General features: G+C 34.4%; 1 protein-coding gene across 4 annotated transcripts in view; it reads right to left on the bottom strand.

The window, feature by feature from the left end:
- Window positions 1-19,047, bottom strand: part of Slc12a6 (solute carrier family 12 member 6) — a 96,429-nt gene that overhangs the window by 21,733 nt on the left and 55,649 nt on the right. For all 4 annotated transcript variants that reach the window (XM_005337143.5, XM_013363698.4, XM_078049895.1 and 1 more), the window contains 10 exons: window positions 12,179-12,273; window positions 9,383-9,514; window positions 8,240-8,386; window positions 6,744-6,798; window positions 6,103-6,233; window positions 5,172-5,413; window positions 2,981-3,195; window positions 1,650-1,808; window positions 1,367-1,465; window positions 1,050-1,107 (listed from right to left, as the gene is read on the bottom strand). In XM_005337143.5, the coding sequence (XP_005337200.1) occupies window positions 1,050-1,107; window positions 1,367-1,465; window positions 1,650-1,808; window positions 2,981-3,195; window positions 5,172-5,413; window positions 6,103-6,233; window positions 6,744-6,798; window positions 8,240-8,386; window positions 9,383-9,514; window positions 12,179-12,273 (1,333 nt within the window). The remainder of the gene's footprint in view (window positions 1-1,049; window positions 1,108-1,366; window positions 1,466-1,649; window positions 1,809-2,980; window positions 3,196-5,171; window positions 5,414-6,102; window positions 6,234-6,743; window positions 6,799-8,239; window positions 8,387-9,382; window positions 9,515-12,178; window positions 12,274-19,047) is intronic.

Here is a 19,047-nt window from a genome sequence, read left to right on the forward strand (position 1 = left end):
ACACTCTACTCTTCAGCTACACCTTTAATCCAGTAAGATTTTTTGAGACAGGGTTTCTCTAAATTGTCAGGCTGGCCTAGAACTTTTGATACCCTGCCTTAGCCTGCTGAGCAGCTAGGACTACAGAAGTGAGTCCAGTTCATCAAAGTGATAGATTTTAAGGGGACTTGGCAAGCTCTAAGCAAGGAGATTTATGTGAACAAATTTTGTGCTTTAGAAAAATTGTCCTACTAGCAGTGTGAAAGACTGATTAGAAGGCAGTAAAACTGAAAGGGAGATTATTAAAATAACATAGGCCAAAAATCCTGAAGGCCAGTACAAAGTGTTGGGAATACAGAATAGGGGAAATAATGAGACCAGTTAAAGTGAAAGGGTGGAATTTACAGGGCTTAGAAACCACCTGAATGAGGGAATTAATGGCAAAAGCCTAGGATGACATCTAGATTTCTGTCTTGATAGAGGGGTGAAAGGGGAGGCTATTAACCAAGATGGGAAACATGAGAAGCAGCAGGTTTTAGAGAAGAGAAAAAGATGGCAACAACAAAACAGCAGCATTCACAGAGGAAAGAAAAAATTAACAGCTTTTATTTAAAATGACAATTATCTCACAAAGGAAATGCTAGACACTTCAAAGTTGTTTTGTTTTATTTTCTCTTCCATACTTTTCTGGACTATTTTCCCAACAGTTTTTAAACTGTATAAGGAAATACTTATTCAGGCAAATTCACTGCTTTTTTTGAAGAGTGATATTCATTGCATCATACATATTTATAACACACTGGTCCTTATTATTCACTAATAGTTTGGGAAACTATATGCATATATTTTCTTTTAAGTGCTAGGGATTAGAACCCAGGGTTCTTGCACACGTTAGGCAAGTGTGCTATTAGTGGTCTTAACTTACAATTCAATACATACATTTTCTTATTGTTAGTCATGATTTATACCTTTGGTTGGATTTTTGAGATTACAACTGTCTTGGAGCTCTGTTGAATGATCAAATGTCATAGAAGAGACATTTGATTATTACAAAGAAATTAACTACTCACTTGTCTCTGAGAACAGCACCTTCAATACACGCACCAAAAAGGATAACGTTGCTTAAATCTACCACACTTAGTCAAGGAAACTGCTATTTATCTTCTAACATCAGATAAGAAGTAGACACTCAGCATTATTTTTCCTATCAATAAAATGAGTGGCTAAATATACTAACCCTATAAAATTCTTCTTGAATTTTTCATATAAGGTAGGTAGATCTTCTAGTAATTAGTGAGGTCATAGAAGGAGATAATTTTATTCACTGTAAAAGCACTGATTGTCCTACTTCTACTGGATGTTCCTCTATGACTCATGAAAAGGATACAGACAAAGGATGTAGTCAGGATGGCAAGGATAGTTCCAATGGGAATAGACTTCTGAGCATCTTTCAAATCTCCAGATCTATTAGAACCAGCCATGATACCTTTTAGAGTGGGGGGAAAGCCAAAGTTAATTTCTTCAGCTTCTGGAAACCTTGATATTCATATTAATACCCAAGACAATGGCAAATTGAGGAACCTTGAAAATATAATTCTGTCTCCTTAGGAAAAAAAAATCACTCTGTAGGTCTGACAGCTTTTCAAATATAAAACAGAGTATCTGCTTACCTGTGACAGAGGGAAAGAAGATCCCCACTAGGAGTGTGAAGGAGGTGGTAATATCAACAAGAACATACTCATGATTTAAACTTCCCAAGACATCAAATGATTTGGCTGAGGGTTTTTCAATGATCTCTCCTTTGGGTAGATAATTACTCCAAAGATTCTCTGCAGTGGGAAAAAAAGAGAATATAGGCAACAGCAGTATGGTAAGAATATAATTAGGTAATTTCCTATCCAAACAATATTAAAAATCAGACTTTGCTTTCATATAGTATTTATTTATTTAGAATCAAATCCAGTGCCTCACACATACCAGGCAAGCAATCTGCCACTGAGCCACAACCCTATCCTCTTATCAAAGTTTTAAAAGGGCTGTTTCTTAAAGTTCAGCATATAAATAAACACCACAGAAAATACACATAAATAAAAACATAATGCCTTTTCTCACTTATTTTTTTTTTAATATTTATTTTTTAGTTCTCGGCAGACACAACATCTTTGTATGTGGTGCTGAGGATTGAACCCAGGCTGCATGCATGCCAGGCGAGCGCGCTACTGCTTGAGCCACATCCCCAGCCCCTTACTTAATTTAAATATAACTTGACAAAATGCTTTGATACAACAATGCAGTCAAACTGAACATCTCACAAAGTCCATTATTCTTTTTTTATTAGTTATCAATACTAAGAATTAAACTAAGAATTAAATTAGTGTGAGTTTGTTTAACGTGCAAAGAATTCATGAACCAAACATTTAAAGTAGACGTCACTTAACGAGAGTTTTGAGAATTTAACCGAGTTAGGAAAACACATGTGTGGATGTAGTGACATTAAAACAGTTCTATTTTAACTGTCACTGCAGGGGGAACACTGGCAATTTTTCAGGAATACACAAAGCTGGGTGTGGTGGCATGTGCCTGTAGCCCCAGCTACAGAGAAGATCGATTCAGGAGGAACATGTGAGCCTAGAAGTTGGAGGCCAGACTACACAACATAGCAAGACTCTGTCTCAAAGAGAGCCAGAAGCAGAGAGAGAGAGACAGACAGACAGAAAGAGACACAGACAGCAGACAGAGAATATACACAAAATATTTTAGTCATCTCTGTCCTCAGAGGGACATATATTTTAATAGATAACACTCTGCAAGGGAGTCTTAAGACAATTTTTCTAAGAGGAAAGTAGAAATATATTGAATTAAGAGCTGTGTGCTGAGAGCTTAAGACAGGAAGTCCCATCATGGCCATATGTCTTCATGGACAATAAAAGAATATAACATGAAAGAAAGTCTATTTTCCTAAGAGAAGAATAAAAACATGTCTAACAACCCACTAACTTACCTGTAATTATACCACTAGCCAACCCAGGAATGCCCTGGATTGAAGTGACATTATTGTGAACAAAGTATTCATCACAGGTAGCATTGAAAAATTGACTTGAGTTACAGAAGAATCCCCACAACTTTGATGGTACCGTCATATTGTTAATTTCCTTGGTCTTAGAGCAAACATCAATGTGTCTTGATGAAAGGGTACGATTACCCAGCATGCAAACCCTAAGTGAAAACAAATGGGGAGAAGATCAACAAGAAAACTCACATACACATTTTTAAAAAAGGAAACAGGTCAGTAAAGGGGAAAAAAAATCTCAGTAGTGAGAGCTTATTCTGTCATAGGTAGGAGAGGAAATGATATTTATTGAGTAGTATTGTGAATGATGACTTATAGTTACCACCAAATAATCCTTATAGGGATCTTGCAATGTATTAATATTTCTGTTCTGTGGATGGAGGAACTGAAGTTTAAGGCAATACAATATTTTGCCTAAGGTCATACAAGTGATTGGTGGCAGGGATACAACTCAAACAAGAACAATCAGAAGACACTATGCTGACTCATCTTCCAAAAAATGTTAGGCTACAAATCAATTGTTAAATCAGAAAGAATCCTAGAATCTTTTCATTCTTATTTTTAAAATGGTCTTTTTCTTCTTTTTTTTTGTTTTTCATTTTTCGCTTAGTAAAGTCTTAAATTCTTAACATCCTCTTGGAAACGTTAAACCTTCTGGTTATGGTTGTGAGGAAGACAGGTTGTCTAAAATTAAAAAGCACATCCCTCTGTGGCCTAAGAGAAAACTGTTTTTGAACATAAGCCTAGACCCAGTGGGAGTGAGGATATTTAAAGGTAATATAAATATTTTTTCTTCCCTTCTAATTTACTTTTCTTCTATCCAGAAAAATTAATACAAATAAAGAATAAATATACCCATGATTAAAATACCTATTAGGTAGAACTTTTAAAAACTACAAAATGATTATACACACATACATACACACACACACACACACTTCCATATACCTGTTACTCAAATTCAACAACTCTCAACAGTTCCCAGTTTTGTTTTAGGTATTTCTCTAGGTTTTTTATTTTGTTTTGCTGGATTTTAAAGAAAATACCATGTATTATGACTTTTTTATTAACCAAAAAAGATGGGCTAAGAAACCCCAAAGGATAACCTGAGGCAAAATGAAATTTCCCAAGGTAAGATGCAGAATAGTATTGCCTTTAGAACTTCTATGCCTCTAAAAAAGATCTTTAGCTATTTTATAGTACCTAATAAACAGAAGAAAATTTTTTGATGGAATTTGTTACTGACATCATGTAGCATGACACAGAAGGAATACTGGACCAAAGTTGGGAAATCAGGTTTGTTTTCTTGCTCTGACATTAATTATTTTGGGGGCAAAGTCATTAACTTCACTGGACCTGTTTTTATTTTTTTCAACATATAAAAGCAATTTTTTTGGGCTGAGGTTGTAGCTCAGTGGTAGAGGGCTTGCCTCGCATGTGTGAGGCACTGGATTCAATCCTCAACACCATATGAAAATAAATAAAGACATTGTGTTCAGAAAAAAGAGAGTTAAAAAAAACCCCTAATTTTTCTGTAATCTTGTTAAATCAACATAGAACTAAGGAGTTTGATTTCTAGAGCATCCAGATAATTTTTCAAATTATTTTCAAAAAAATAAGATTACAAATACCCTCAAACTTGTGATCTTTCTGCCTCAGCATCTCAAGTCGCTGTTTATATAGGAGAGTGCTACTATTCCTGGCTCTGTTTATTTTATAACTATAAATTCTTAGCAGGAATTTATTCTAAGATAGGATAAAAAAATTAATTAAACAATTTAGAGTTCTTTTGACTATTGATTTTTCAACAAAATTAAATACCTTAAAGTTTGCTGGCAATGACTACACTTTTAAAGTCCTTCATGAATAGTTCAAATACGTGCAATCACTACTATTGTGAAGAAAACCTAATATTTATTTCAATAATGACCGTATCTGCTAATTTTATGCTTAGGCATAAGGAACATGATCAACAGGACTTAATTTTCTGGGAGGCTTCCTGACAGATAACTGGCCAACAGAGAAATCTCAGGTGACTCCATGAAATTCTGATTTAAATTATCACATCATCAGATACTGTCGATGACTACCCAGTGATGACTAGGCCAAGAGACAGACATACGGGAAGTGTGGTGGGGCAAAAGAAGACTTGATGGCTCCAGCGTAGATGGCCAAAATGGACACAATGACACAGGCCAGGAAAAGTGAGGCAAACTTGTTCACATAGCGTACGCCGATGAAAACCACCAATACCATGAGGACCAAAAAGGCTGTGCCATAGACACGCATGTTATTTAGCATGGCTGCTGATTCCTTGAGTGCATCATCACTGCGAAAGATGGCAGCCCGGGGGACGATATATACCTGGTAGGCCAAAAAAAGTAGAAAATGAGGTCATTTCGAAATAATCACATAAAAGACCTGAAGGAAAAGCAAAGCTAAAACAAAAAATGACTGAAGAATTAGCTTAAATCCTATTTGGATCTAAAATGCCTACAGAAGTGGGATATCATGACTTTCTTTTCCTTGAATAATTACATTTCCAAATGGAAAAAAGGAACAAGTTGATATTTTTTATTCAAAGGAATATATAAAATAATTTTTATTTTGAGCCCTGCTTCTTCTATCATTACTGTAAATAAAAAAAAATATGTCTCAGTGAATAGAGAAATTGAAACATTTTATTTCACTGGGAGATATATTTTTATTTATTTATATATATTTAATATATTTATTACATATATATTTAAAAAGCTGCATTTTACTATTTCACCATTGGCACTGTTTTGCCTCCTGTTTCAATTAATTAATTAGACATTAACTCCTTGACTGAGGCAGCAGAGTGGCAGTGATCAAGTGGAGGGAAGGGATAAGCTGGCAAAGGATACCTCAACTTTTCTGCCTCCTATTCATAGTGACAACCAAAAAATGAGCTAGTAACCACCTCATTGATTTCTATAACTGATGTCTTGAAACACTGATACTGAATAACAAAATAAGCCCAAATCTATATCTTTTCTATACTGTAGACTACAAGTTAAGACATTACTTACCAGAAAAATTTCAATGGCACCAAGGATATACATGGCTGCTGCAAATGTGGTACCAAGATAAAAGCAGAGGCCAACAGCCCCGCCAAACTCGGGACCCAGTGCCCGGGAAATCATAAAGTATGAGCCCCCAGCTAAAAGACAAAATAGAAGATGAACAGGATAAAGAGAAAGTATTAGTAAAAGGAATATAAAAAGTTATAAATAGGAACAATAAACATACACATGATCCTTCAAATGTCTCAAGCTTTTGAAAATCCTAAATGTGAAAAAAAAAAAAAAAGATTTGCTAGAGGGAAGTAATAGACAAAACCTTGATTGTAGGATATATATTGACATCTAATGCCAGTATAAGGAAGAAATCAGGGATTTTACTTCAGATACGAGATTGTCTAATAAAATACATTCTAACTAGAAGAAGCTAAGAGTGCGACTGAAATTAAAGCAACTGTCTAGAAAATAAATTTTAAAGAAGGTACCCTAAGGTCAAACAGTATTAGTTTCTATGACCTGTAGACTGTTAACTCTATTGTAGTATAGGACAACAGCCTAAAGAGTATTCTGTTCCTTGGAAGTTTGCACCTCTGGCTTTATGCATTCAGTAATCACCAACAATCACTGAAACCCAAGCTTGGCCTACTGACCTGGCACTACTCCATTAGTGGCAATGGCACTCATGGAGATAGCAGTCAAAATTGTCTGTAGAGAAAGAGAAAGGAGAATATTGTTATGGGGCAAGACTGAAATTTCTATAATACTTTCCTATCTATAGCCCTCAGGGCATGTATTAAACATTTAACTATTTTTACTTTTATGGGAGAAGTTGCTGTATACCTAATGGTTTGGAAATGCGACAATATGGTTCAACTCATTCAACTCATTACACTAATCACACTACTGTTATTTGGCATGTACAGTTAATATGTCCTTAACATTGTACTCAGTAGATAAGATGCTATTAAGAACAACTGATCCCACCCTGGATCTCCTAATTAAACAGAAAACAAAGCCTACATAGCAAATTCAAAAGAGTAAATTAAAAAGAATTTACTATGGAAAAAATTTTGGAAAATAGCTTAGAACCTGACTACAGCTATGATACCAAGCTATTTTGTAGCTATGATACCAAGAACAACAGTCAATAACAAAGAACTGATGAAAACTTTTTGAGCATCTAAGAACTGATTAAAAACATTACCTAGTAGCAGAATGTAGAATGGCCTGCAGATAGGGAGTATCTGAAGGCAGAGGGACTGGTTAGTAGGCTACTGCAGAAGTTAAGTGAGGGATAAAACTGCAATGGTGGTAGTGTAAATGAAAAGGAAGGGCTGCACCTAAGAAATTTAAGAGAGTGATTGCTCTTTGTAGCTGATTAGATATAAAAGGCAACCAAGGAGTCAAAAATATGGTATTGACATTTCAAGTCTGTGAAACTGAAAAGAAAAAAAGGTAGTACCATTAAGTTATTAATGATATGGACTATAGCCACTTAACCTGCTTTGTATAATACTCAACTACTCAGCTAAGCATGATGCACTGGGAGGGCATAATGGTGACAGGAATAAAAGACGACAGTAGAAACCTATAATAAAATTGGTAAGTATGGCTAGGATACATAAAAATAGGAGTTTAAGTTAGTGGAAGATCAGGATGTTCTCAATATAGAAGGAAAGAAGACCTGGAAAGAACAACTGAATTTCTAGGAAAGTCTCTTCCCTTTTAGAAGAGACTTCAAAACTAAACCAAACCCAAACCAAATACACCTCACCCCCACTCAAATAATTGTCAATATTTTTTTTCAGGACATATTGGAATAGTTCATCAAAGAAGATGTTTTCTAAAACATCTTCTGTCAAAACTTTTGTGTTATTAAGCTCCAATTATTTAGATTCTGAATTCTTTGAAGATAGAGACTTTTATCTTCTACTTCCACTTGAGGTCTTGTTTTGTAATTTCTAGTACATTGGTGAATAACAGACACTAAATAAATGAAAATCATTTAATATCAGAATAATCCCTATTGTTGAGATCATGATTCTTTCCAAGTATTCTTTATTTTGTTCCCAAAGAAGTCAAGTGCATACACTCCTGAGAACTCGAAGTGCTCTAAGTGACCTCCAAAAGCCAATGTGGGACTTACACAGCAGCAGCAGATAAGGACAATTGCAAATGCCTGAAGAACTCCAGCTGTGCCCACCACCCATGTAAGGCGTAGAAAGAGAATTACTCCAAAAATGTTTTGTAGACATGGGAGGTAGACACCCATGAAAGTACCCATTTGGGGAGTCTGGAAAGATATAGACAAAAGAAAAATTATATAGTCAGCCATGAGATGTTCTTATTCTTTTACTTTTCTTTTTTGCAATTTGCTACCATTTTATTTTTTAATCTTTTCTATAAAAACTTGCTTCCTAATGACCATGTTTATCTTAAAGCAGAGATAATAAATTTAAGTAATATCTTCAAAAAGGCACATATAAATCTCTAGAAAAGTCTGTCACTGTATTTCTAATATTCTTAGAGATATACATTTTTATTTTGCCTAGGTTCTCATGTGTTTATTATATTTAGGAATGTGGCCCTCAACAATTTAAAAATTTCTGTTCTTTAGAGCTGTTAGATTTCTCTTTTCATTTAAAAACGGAATAATGTCCTCATGGAAATCCTTTCGAATTGGGTAAAATTCATTATAGTAGTTAGAAAATGAAACAGATGGAAAAATGAAGATCTTTTATCCCTTTCAAAGAGCTGAACAATTAGAATGTTAAATTATACATATTGTCTCATATTTAAGAAAAACTGGTATTTAGTATTTAAAAAACGCTTCACTACAGATAGATGGCTTTGGCAGATGGGTGTGGACACACTTGATATGCTATTCACTCCCACATGGCTCATTCCCTCATATTAGTTAGGTCTCTGTTCAAATATCACCTTCTCAGAAGGACTTTCTCTGCCAGCTTACCTCAATTAGCAAACTCATCTGTCTGTCTCCTTTATCAGTCTTAGTCTCTGTAACCTTAATTAAACTTTTAAAAGCGTTAATCAACACTTAATATGTAATATACTTTAACAGAGTTACAACAGTTTAAGAACTATCTCCCTACATAACAGCAGGGACACCACATGTACTACCTGTGCTGACAACAGTGCCCAGAATAGTTCTGATCATATATCAAGCATTTAATAAATAATTATTGAACACAGAATGATGCCAAGGATCTTTCCCCCTTTCTTATGTATAGGGCTTTTAAAATTTATCCTTGTTATTCCAAGGCCTCACCTTGGTGGGCTTCTTTTTCCCCTCAGTGATGTTTTCTGCTTCTTCATGTTCCTTTGCTCCTTGTGTTAGATTAGTGTAATTGGCCATGCGGTTAAGGAGAGAAGATACTTTCGGTCTGGTGTCCATTTCTTCCTGTAAAGTCAGAAATATGGAAGAAATGAGTTGTGAAGAACACTGACAATAAGGATCAAAATAAACTTTCAATCATAAAACTGCAAAGTAAATGAGAAAATATTTCACATGTAAATATTTTAAGAAAATTTATTAATGAAACTATTTGTCCCTCATATTTAAAAGATCACAAAGGAGCTGGAAAATGTAGCTCAGTGATAGAGTACTTGCCTTGCATGTTCAAGGCCCAGGGTTTGGTCACCCAGCACCACAAAAAATAAAAACAAAACAAAAAGCAGTATTTAATCAGGTCACTAAATCCTTATAAAATTATTTTTTAGGGGATAAATTAAAATTTTATGTACTATGGGTAACATGTTTTGAAATGTGCATACATTGTGAAAAGATTAAATCAAGCTACTTAGCATATACATTGCCTCAAATATTATTTTTTTTTGTGGTGAGACCATTTAAAATCTGCTGAGAAATTTTTTTAAAAAGTTTTTTTTTTTTAGTTGTAGATAGACAGAATGCCTTTATTTTATTTAATTTTTTATATGGTGCTTAGGATCAAACTCAGTGCCTTACATATACTAAGCAAGTGCTCTGCCACTGAGCTACAGCCCCAGCCCTCTTGAGTAATTTTTGAGAATATATTTACTATAGTCATAATGTTATAAACTAATCTGAAAATCTTATTCCTCCTGTCTCACTAAAACTTTATACTCTATGACTAACATCTCCCTGTCAGTCCTATCTCTGCCCCAGGTAACTACCATTCTGTTTTGTACTTCTATGAGTTTGACTTTTTCAGATTCCACATTAAGTAGTATTGTATAAATAGACATTATGTAGCATTTGTCTATCTGTGCATGGTTCATTTTATTTAATGTAAGTTTCTCCAGATTCATCCATGTGACCAACGACAGGATTTCCTTCTTTTTTAAGTAAATAGAAAACTATTACATTGTGTATGTATATCATATTTTCTCTGTCCATTTGTCCACTGAGAATACCTAAGAGTTGATTACATATCCTGGCTATTGTGAATAATACTATAATGAATAGGGAGTACAGATATCTCTTTGGCATAATGATTTCATTTCCTTTGGAATATACACCCAGAAGTGGAATTGCTAGATCATGTAAGAATTCTATTTTTAATTTTTTGAAGAAACTCCATGCTGTTTTATGCTTAGAAATTTTTATTTTATTTTGTGGTTTTGGTGATCAAACCCAGGACCACATGCTTGCTAGGCAAGTGCTGTAACATTGAGCTATACCCTCAATCCCCTACATATAACACTCTTAAATGAAAACTCATTATTCTTTATAGTAGCTATGAAACTTTATCTACAGTGCAAACAAAATAATGCAACCTAGAAAAGAATATTGGTAATATGATCCTTAACTATAACACCCCCTTTTGTGGGGGCTACTAACATTTATAGCAATTACTATCATTTTATTTATTAATTTGCTGTGCTAGGGATGGAACCCATGGTCTCGTGCATGCTAAGCTGATGCTCTACCACTGAGCTATATCCCCAGCCATATGGTAATTATTCTACCACCACCTTTGTCTGGCTTTGGACAGTGATTCAAGTGTCATATCTCCTAATATTTTTTTAATAGTATTTCCTTTCAGCTTCCTTCAAACAAAGGTCTGAGGTGAATATTTTGTTTAATCACAAACGTTTGTCCTTAACCTATAAGACATATAGTAAAAATATAATTAGATTATATTTTATCTTAGATAATCTTATCTAAGTCCTTTTCATTATGCTAAGTGAAACAAGACAAATACCACATGACCTTACTTATATGCATAATCTAAAAAAGTTGAACTTATAGAGTAGAATGGTGGCTACCAGAGGCTGAGGGCAGAAGAGGGAGATGTTAGTCACAGGGTAAGGCATAAAGGTTCAGTTAGACAGAAGGATTGTTTTCAGATCTACTACACAACATGGTAACTACAGTTAATAATAATATATATTTCAAAATAACTTAAAAAAATTTCAAGGTTTGTACTACAAAAAATAAGTGTATAAGGTGATGGACATGTTAATTAGCTTGATTAAAACACTTCCCAATAAATCAAAATATCATATTTTTACCCTCCAAATACATACAGTTATTTGTTAAGAGGACATATAGGTCCTCCTTAACTTACGGCCTCTTCCTCAGTGGTTTTTGTTTAATTATAAGATAAATAACACTTTCCTCAAACAGCATTAAGAAATACACTGCTTTATACTTAGAAAATTATTCCAATGTAAATATTTAAATCATAGAAAAGCTAGCTTGCAACATTCTACATGTGACTTTTCTCCCTTACTTCAAAGAAATGTGATTTAATGGGTACATGCTACAATTAGATTATACAGACAAAATTAACAATTACAAGTTATAACAATAACTACTGTATTTTAAGAAAAAAATTAGTTGTAGATGAACACAATACCTTTATTTATTGATTTATTTTTGTGGTGCTGAGAATTGAACCTAGTGCCTCACATGTGCTAGGCAAGTGCTCTACCACTGAGCCACAACCCCAGCCCTAACTACTATATTTTATTTTATTATTCAGTTTGTACTATTTTAAAACCAAATGGGACAGAAAATGGCTTATCTTGAAATTTCTGTTCCTTAAGTCTCTGTCCATAGTTTTCTCCAAAGTATTACCTCAAAGAGTGCCAAGTTTTTATCAAAATATTCATCTCCTTCTTCAAAATTGGAATTATTGAGGTAAGCATTTCGAGCTTTCTTACGCCCATCATCTGGAACAAAGGGTAAACCAAGTTAGTTTCTCATTAGCATTGAAGAAGTATCAGTACCAAATACCTGTGTGTTGCCTCTGTATTAATATAACTAATTTTCACATTCAGATTTAATGTAACAGAATTCAATCAGCATTGCGTGGAAAATGTGGCTATCTTTCCAAAAGGAGTAAAAGAAAATCTTTAATAAATAAATGTGGGTCATTCCTTTTTTTGATAAAAAAAAAAAAAAACCTTTGGAGACACTATACTTTGAGGATTCTAGCCTATAATGACTCATTCCTAAAGTTGCCTCATTCCAGGATGAGAAAAAAATACATTTATTAAGTGCCTACTCAATGTACAATACAGTACTGGGCTACTTTACACACTTGTTATGGTTTGGATGCGATATGTCCCCCAAAAGCTCATGTATGAGACAATGTAAGGTTTAGAGGACAAATGATCGGGTTATGCAGCATTAACCCAATCAATGAATTAATTCTCCAATGGGATTAAGTGAGGGGTAGCTGAGGCTAGTAAAGTTGTCTGGAGGAGGTGGGTCATTAGGGGCATGCCTTTGGGGTATATATTTTGTATCTGGTGAATGAAGTCAGTCTCTCTCTCTCTCTCTCTTCTCTCTCTCTCTCTCATCATGTGAGCTGCTTCCCTCTGCCACACTCTTCCACCATGATGTTCAGCCTCACCTGGAGTCCCAAGGAATGGAGCCGGCTGTCTATGTACTGAGATCTCTGAAACCATGAGCCCCCAAACAGACTTTTCCTCCTCTACAATTTTTCTGGTTAGGTCTTTTAGTCACCTCAGCAAAAAAAGCTAACTGAAATAACACTGTTACTGTAAATAAGGAAAGAAAAAGCTCTCTGACTTATTTGCTTATTTTTGGTACTATGTATTGCATCCAGGGTCTTGCACATGATGGGCAATTACTCTACCAGTGAGCTATACCCCCAGCCCTTTCAAATTTTATTTTGGAACCAAGTCTTGCTAAGTTACTTAGGCTGGCCTCAAACTTGTCATCCTTCTGCCTCAGCCTCCTGTAGCTGGGGATTATAGGCATGTGCCACCATGTATGGAGCTTCTTCCACTTTTTTTTTTTTAATATTAAAAGAGGCACTCAGTGGAAATTTGATGAACCAGCTGTGAAAAAAAAAATACTGAGCGCTCAAGACAGCAAAGTTTGTGTTGATTATCTCCTTAACTTTGTTTTTTATTGTGTAAAAGTTATATAATCTAGCAGGAGAGAATAGAAAAATAAGGAGTCCTAGTGGCCAAAAGTGGGATAAGTACTAAAAAAAAAGAAATGATCTGAAATGCAGACACAAGAAGTATCCAAAATGATACTTTCAAAAATTAATCACCTTTGCAGAGTTGTTAAGAAAACAACACAGAACTCTGAAAAACAGTAGAAGGAAAGAATCAAGTAATTACACTCTTATTCCAACTGTACTTCAGGATAACTAAATTGCTAAAAGAAAACTTCATTTTAGAAGCATTGTAGCTAATTTATGATAGATGGAATGATAAGACTTAGAAAAAAAGAGAATAATTTGCAACTCCTTTGAAAATAATAGATCTAGGGAAGGATCATTAATAGTTGCTAAAATCAATAGGGAAAGGGCTGAGGCAGAACCTTACAATCGGAGAACCTTACAATTACCAGGGTGGTACAGAGCCCACTGAAAGTAGGACAAGACAATGTCTTACTGTAACACAATGAAAAGCACACTGTACAACCTATGCTATATTATGAAAAGGATGGAAATTGAATCTAATTAAGCCTGCACATCTAACTACCAGTTTTCTCTTGCACACAAACACATGCACACATACACACACACCACAAAGGATGAACATGTTAAATAAATGCCATCACAAGGATATAATCATCAAATTCATGACAAATATTATTTCTTCAGCAAATGTCATTAACCAAAAAAAGTGAACTCTCACAGATTTGAGATATAACAATCAATTATTAAGATGTGAACCTTGGGGCTGGGACTATAGCTCAGCAGCAGAGTGCTTGCCTAGCGTGTGTGAGGTCCTGGGTTCGATTCTCAGCACAACATACAAATGAATAAATAGAATAAAGGTATTGTGAAAACAATTTTTTAAAAAAGATGTGAATCTTGCTAGATCCTGACATAAACAATTCAAATATAGAAAGATACTTTCAAAACAGAGAAATTTGAATACACACCAGGTATTTTTTAAAGGGGTAAGTAAAACTGTTTGATGTCTGGGATTTTCTTTAATATTCTAGGCAGCATAATACAGTGATACATGTACACCCATATTTACAGCAGCACAATTCACAACAAATTATGGAAGCAGCCTAGGTGTCTGTCAGTGGATGAATGGATAAAGAAAATGTGGTATATATACAGAATGGAGTTTTATTCAGTTATAAATAAAATGAAGTTATGCCATTTGAAGGAAAATGAATGGAACTTGAGAACACATGTTAAGTGAAATAAGCCAGACTTAGAAAGTCAAGGGTCAGGGCTGGGCTTGTGGCTCAGTGATAGAGCACTTGCCTACCACATGTGAGGCACTGGGTTTGATCCTTAGTACCACATAAAAATAAATAAAATAAAATAAAGGTATTGTGTCCATTTACAACCAAAAAAATATTTTTAAAAAGTCAAGGGTCTGATGTTTTCTCTCAAATGTAGAAGCTAGAGGAAAAAAGGGGGTGGGGGAATCTCATAAAAATATAAGGAAGACCAGTAGAATACAAGAAGATCAAGAAGGAGGAGGAGAAGAAAAGGGGAGGTACTGTGGGACAAAATTAACCAAATTATATTGTTAAATTGTGTACAAATATATAACAATGAATCCCATCATTTTGCATAATTATCATGCACCAATAAAAAATCTGGAGAAAAAAATATTGTAGGAAAAATATAAGTGGAAATGTGAAAAGCTTGGAAATGCTGCTAAAGCTGGGTAATGGGTTTATGGAAGTTCATTAAGGTATTCCACTTTTCTATACCTTTGGTATTTTCCAAAATAAAAAAATTTTTAAAAATTATTAAAAAAAAAGGAAAATGTAATTTCCTTCTTTCTCTAGTGGCTACTGAATGACACAGTTTAAATGATTACCACTTCTGAATGATTCATTTATTCAATTAAATCAAATATTTATTAAATTTCTATAATGTGCTGGGTGCTATTTTGGAGATATAGTAGTAGACAAGGCAATGAGATCTTGCTTTCACTCTGCCTATATTGAAGTTGCAGAAGACAGAAAATATACAAATTTAAAAAGCATTTCAAGAAGTGCTAAATTCAATGAAGAAAATAATGTAACAGGTACTGGGGTAGACCACGACTGGGGGGATTGGGAGGAGGGCAACTTTAATCAGAATCATTAGTGTCTTCTAAAGCAGGCTCTCCAAAATCAAAACCAACCAAGCAACCTATCCCATGCCAATTTCTGTAGGGTAATTACTCACACATAACCAATTTCAAACTACTTATGTGAATACAGTGAAAATTGTTTTGAGAAGAGATGCATACAACTGTCTCTTGTGAGTGGATATGAACAGGCTGCAGCACAATCTTAGCATAGGATGGTAAGGGAAAGCCTGCATTTAAGGCAGAGAGAAAAGCAATTTCAAAAGATCTTAAAGCAAAAAAAAAATCCTGATAAATTCATTAAACAGGAAGGATAATATAACTGAAGTAGAGTAAGGAAAGGAAAGTGTAGTTAGAAAGGTATGAAGGAGTCAGATCATGTAGTTAGCCAACAGACAGCTCTTCCAAAATCACTTATTGAATAGTTCCCTCCTTTTCTACCTCCTTCCTTCCACCCCAAACACCTGGACTCAAGTGATCCTCCTGCTTCAACCTCCCAAATAGTTGGGACTACATTTGCATGCCACGGTGACACCTGTCCCTCTTTTTCTGATAGATCTATTCTAGAAAATAAACATGAGGGAGGTTGGAGCCAGGAGAGAGTGATATAAGAGTGTGCTATTTTTTTTTCTTCATTATTTGGGTTAATACATATGGCTTTTTGTCAAGTAAAAATCTTATTAAAGAGGCCGGAAAAATGGGACAAATAATTTAGGATAGCAAAATGATTCAAATATATCAATATTACCAATAATTATAATAATGTAAACAGACTAAATTCACTAGTAAAAAATATAAAGATTGATGGATTGGTTTAAATAGCAAAATCCAGACATGGTGTTTATTAGAGACATAATATAAGGACATACAAAACGTTGAAAGTTGAGTTACACCACACAAATACCAAAAAAAAAAAAAAAAAAAAGCTGGTATAATTTTGTTACTCAGATAAACCTGTGTTCAAGAGAAAAACTTAAAAGATTAGAAGATAACTAAATAATAAGGTCTAATTTGCTAAGAAGGTACAACAATTTAAAAACATACATGCATTGTTCAGTTATTAATTTTTGTGCAAAAAAATTGCCCCCACATTTATTGGCTTAAGCAATACACACACTTATTATCTCATAATTTGTTCAGGTAGCATTAAAAAAAGTTTTTTTTTTTTTTTTTTTTTTTTTGTAGTGCTGGAATGGGACCCAGGGTCTCACACATGCTAGGCAAGTGCTCTGCTACTAAGCTATATCCCCAATCCTATTAAATGTATGTGTGTGTTTTCTGCTGGGGACAGAACCCAGGGCCTTGCACATGCTAGGCAAGAGCTCTACTCTGAGCTAGATCCCTAGCAGTTAGGCAAATTTTTAGAAATCTGGAAACCTTTTTAAACTGTCACATTACTAATACATATGGACTGGGTTCTACTATCTTTTTCTTTTTTTTCCCTCCAGGAATTTTTTTTCCTTTTTATATATGCACAGGAATAATAAACAATAAAAATCTATGTCCCAATAAGCCTAAAAAGAGATTTTTCAGCAAATACAAAATAAAAATTTGAAGTGATGAGAAAGTATTGTTTCTTTTTTAAAAAATTATTTATTCTAATTTGTTATACATGATAGCAGAATGCAATTCACTTCATACTATACATATAAAGCACAATTTTTCAAGTCACTGATTGTCCACAAAGTATTTTCACACCATTTGTGTCTTCATATACTAAGGGTAATGATGTCTAACTCATTCCACCATCATTCCTACTCCTTTGCCCCCTCCCTTCCCTTTGACCTATCTAAAGTTCCTCCCATGTTCCCCCCAGCTCATTGCCATTATGAGTCAGCATCCTCATATCAAAGAAAACATTTGGCCTTTGTTTTTTTGGGATTGGCTTGCTTCACTTAGCATTTTATATTCTCCAACTTCATCCATCTATCTGCAAATGCCATGATTTTATTCTCTTTTAATACTGAGTTAATGTTCCACTGTGTATATATACCAAAGTTTCACTATCCATTCATCCACTGAAAGGCATCAAGGTTGATTCCACAATTAGCAATTGTGAATTGTACTACTATAAACACTGAAAGTGGCTGTGTCCCTGTAGTATGCTGTTTTTAAGTCCTTTGGGTATAGTCTGAGGAAGAAATAGCTGGATCAAATGGTGGTTCCATACCCAGTTTTCCAAGGAATCTTCATACTGCTTTCCAGGTTGGCACCAATTTGCAGTCCCACCAGCAATGTGTGAGTGTACCTTTTCCTTCACATCCTCGCCAACACTTATTGTTGTTTGTATTCTTGGTAGATGCCATTCTGACTGGAGTGAGATGATATCTTAGAGTAGTTTTCATTTACATTTCTCTAATTACTAGAATGCTGAACATTTTTTCATATGTTTGTTGACTTATTGTTTATCCTCTTCTGAGAAGTGTCAGTTTAGTTCGTTGGCCCATTTATTGAGTTATTTCTCTGTTTCTTTTTTAATTTCTTACATACATGACAATAATGTAATGAATTACAATCATAATTATCCATTCACAACACCATTTTTCATAACTCTGTATATAAAGTATGTTCACGTCAAATTATGCCATTATACATGAGCTCTCTTATTATTTTTTTGCATTACAATTCTTAATATACCTTTATACCACAATTTATCATATCTCTGATTATATATAAGGTATGTTGACACCAAATTCACATCTTCATATATGTATTTTGTATAATGATGAGGGTCTCCTTCTACCATCCATGCTATTCCCCTTCTCCCTCCCTTTCCCTCCCACCCCTATTCCCTATCTAGAGGTAATCTTCCTCTCTTGCTCTCCCTCCCAACCCCATTTTGGGAGGGAGAAGACATTAGGCATTTTTTTGGGGGGGAGGATTAGCTAACTTCACATAGTATAATCTTCTCTAATGCCATCAATTTCCCTGCAAATGCCATGATCTTATTCTTTTTCTTTCTCTGTTTTATTTTCATTCTTTCTCTGCCATTCTCTTCCTTTCTGAAATTTTTGGTCTGTTTCCCTCTTATTCCATTCTTTTCTCTAGTTCCTCACTCTATTTCTATCCTTTTAATTATTCTCCTTAAGGTTTTACTTAAGGATATATTTCACTTAAAACAAATTATTAAATGAGACTAAACAATAATGTTCTCCCAAACCACATGAAGACTTTTGAGCCCTTCAGTTCCAACTCTCTTCCTAACTTATCCAATATTGCTATCCAATATTTATAGAAGTATTTTAAATCTCACAAATAAGATATTAAAATTATTTTATAGAGTAACAATTATTTGTGTTCAAGGTACACGTCTACCATTTCATTTGTTCATGCTCTCTGCTGTATTTCAGACTACTAGGCTTTTGGGATCACTTTCCTTTTTTCCTGAGGTACATTCCTTAGAATTACTTTAGG

Source organism: Ictidomys tridecemlineatus, chromosome 5 (genome assembly GCF_052094955.1).
Source record: "Ictidomys tridecemlineatus isolate mIctTri1 chromosome 5, mIctTri1.hap1, whole genome shotgun sequence".
NCBI lineage: Eukaryota > Metazoa > Chordata > Mammalia > Rodentia > Sciuridae > Ictidomys > Ictidomys tridecemlineatus.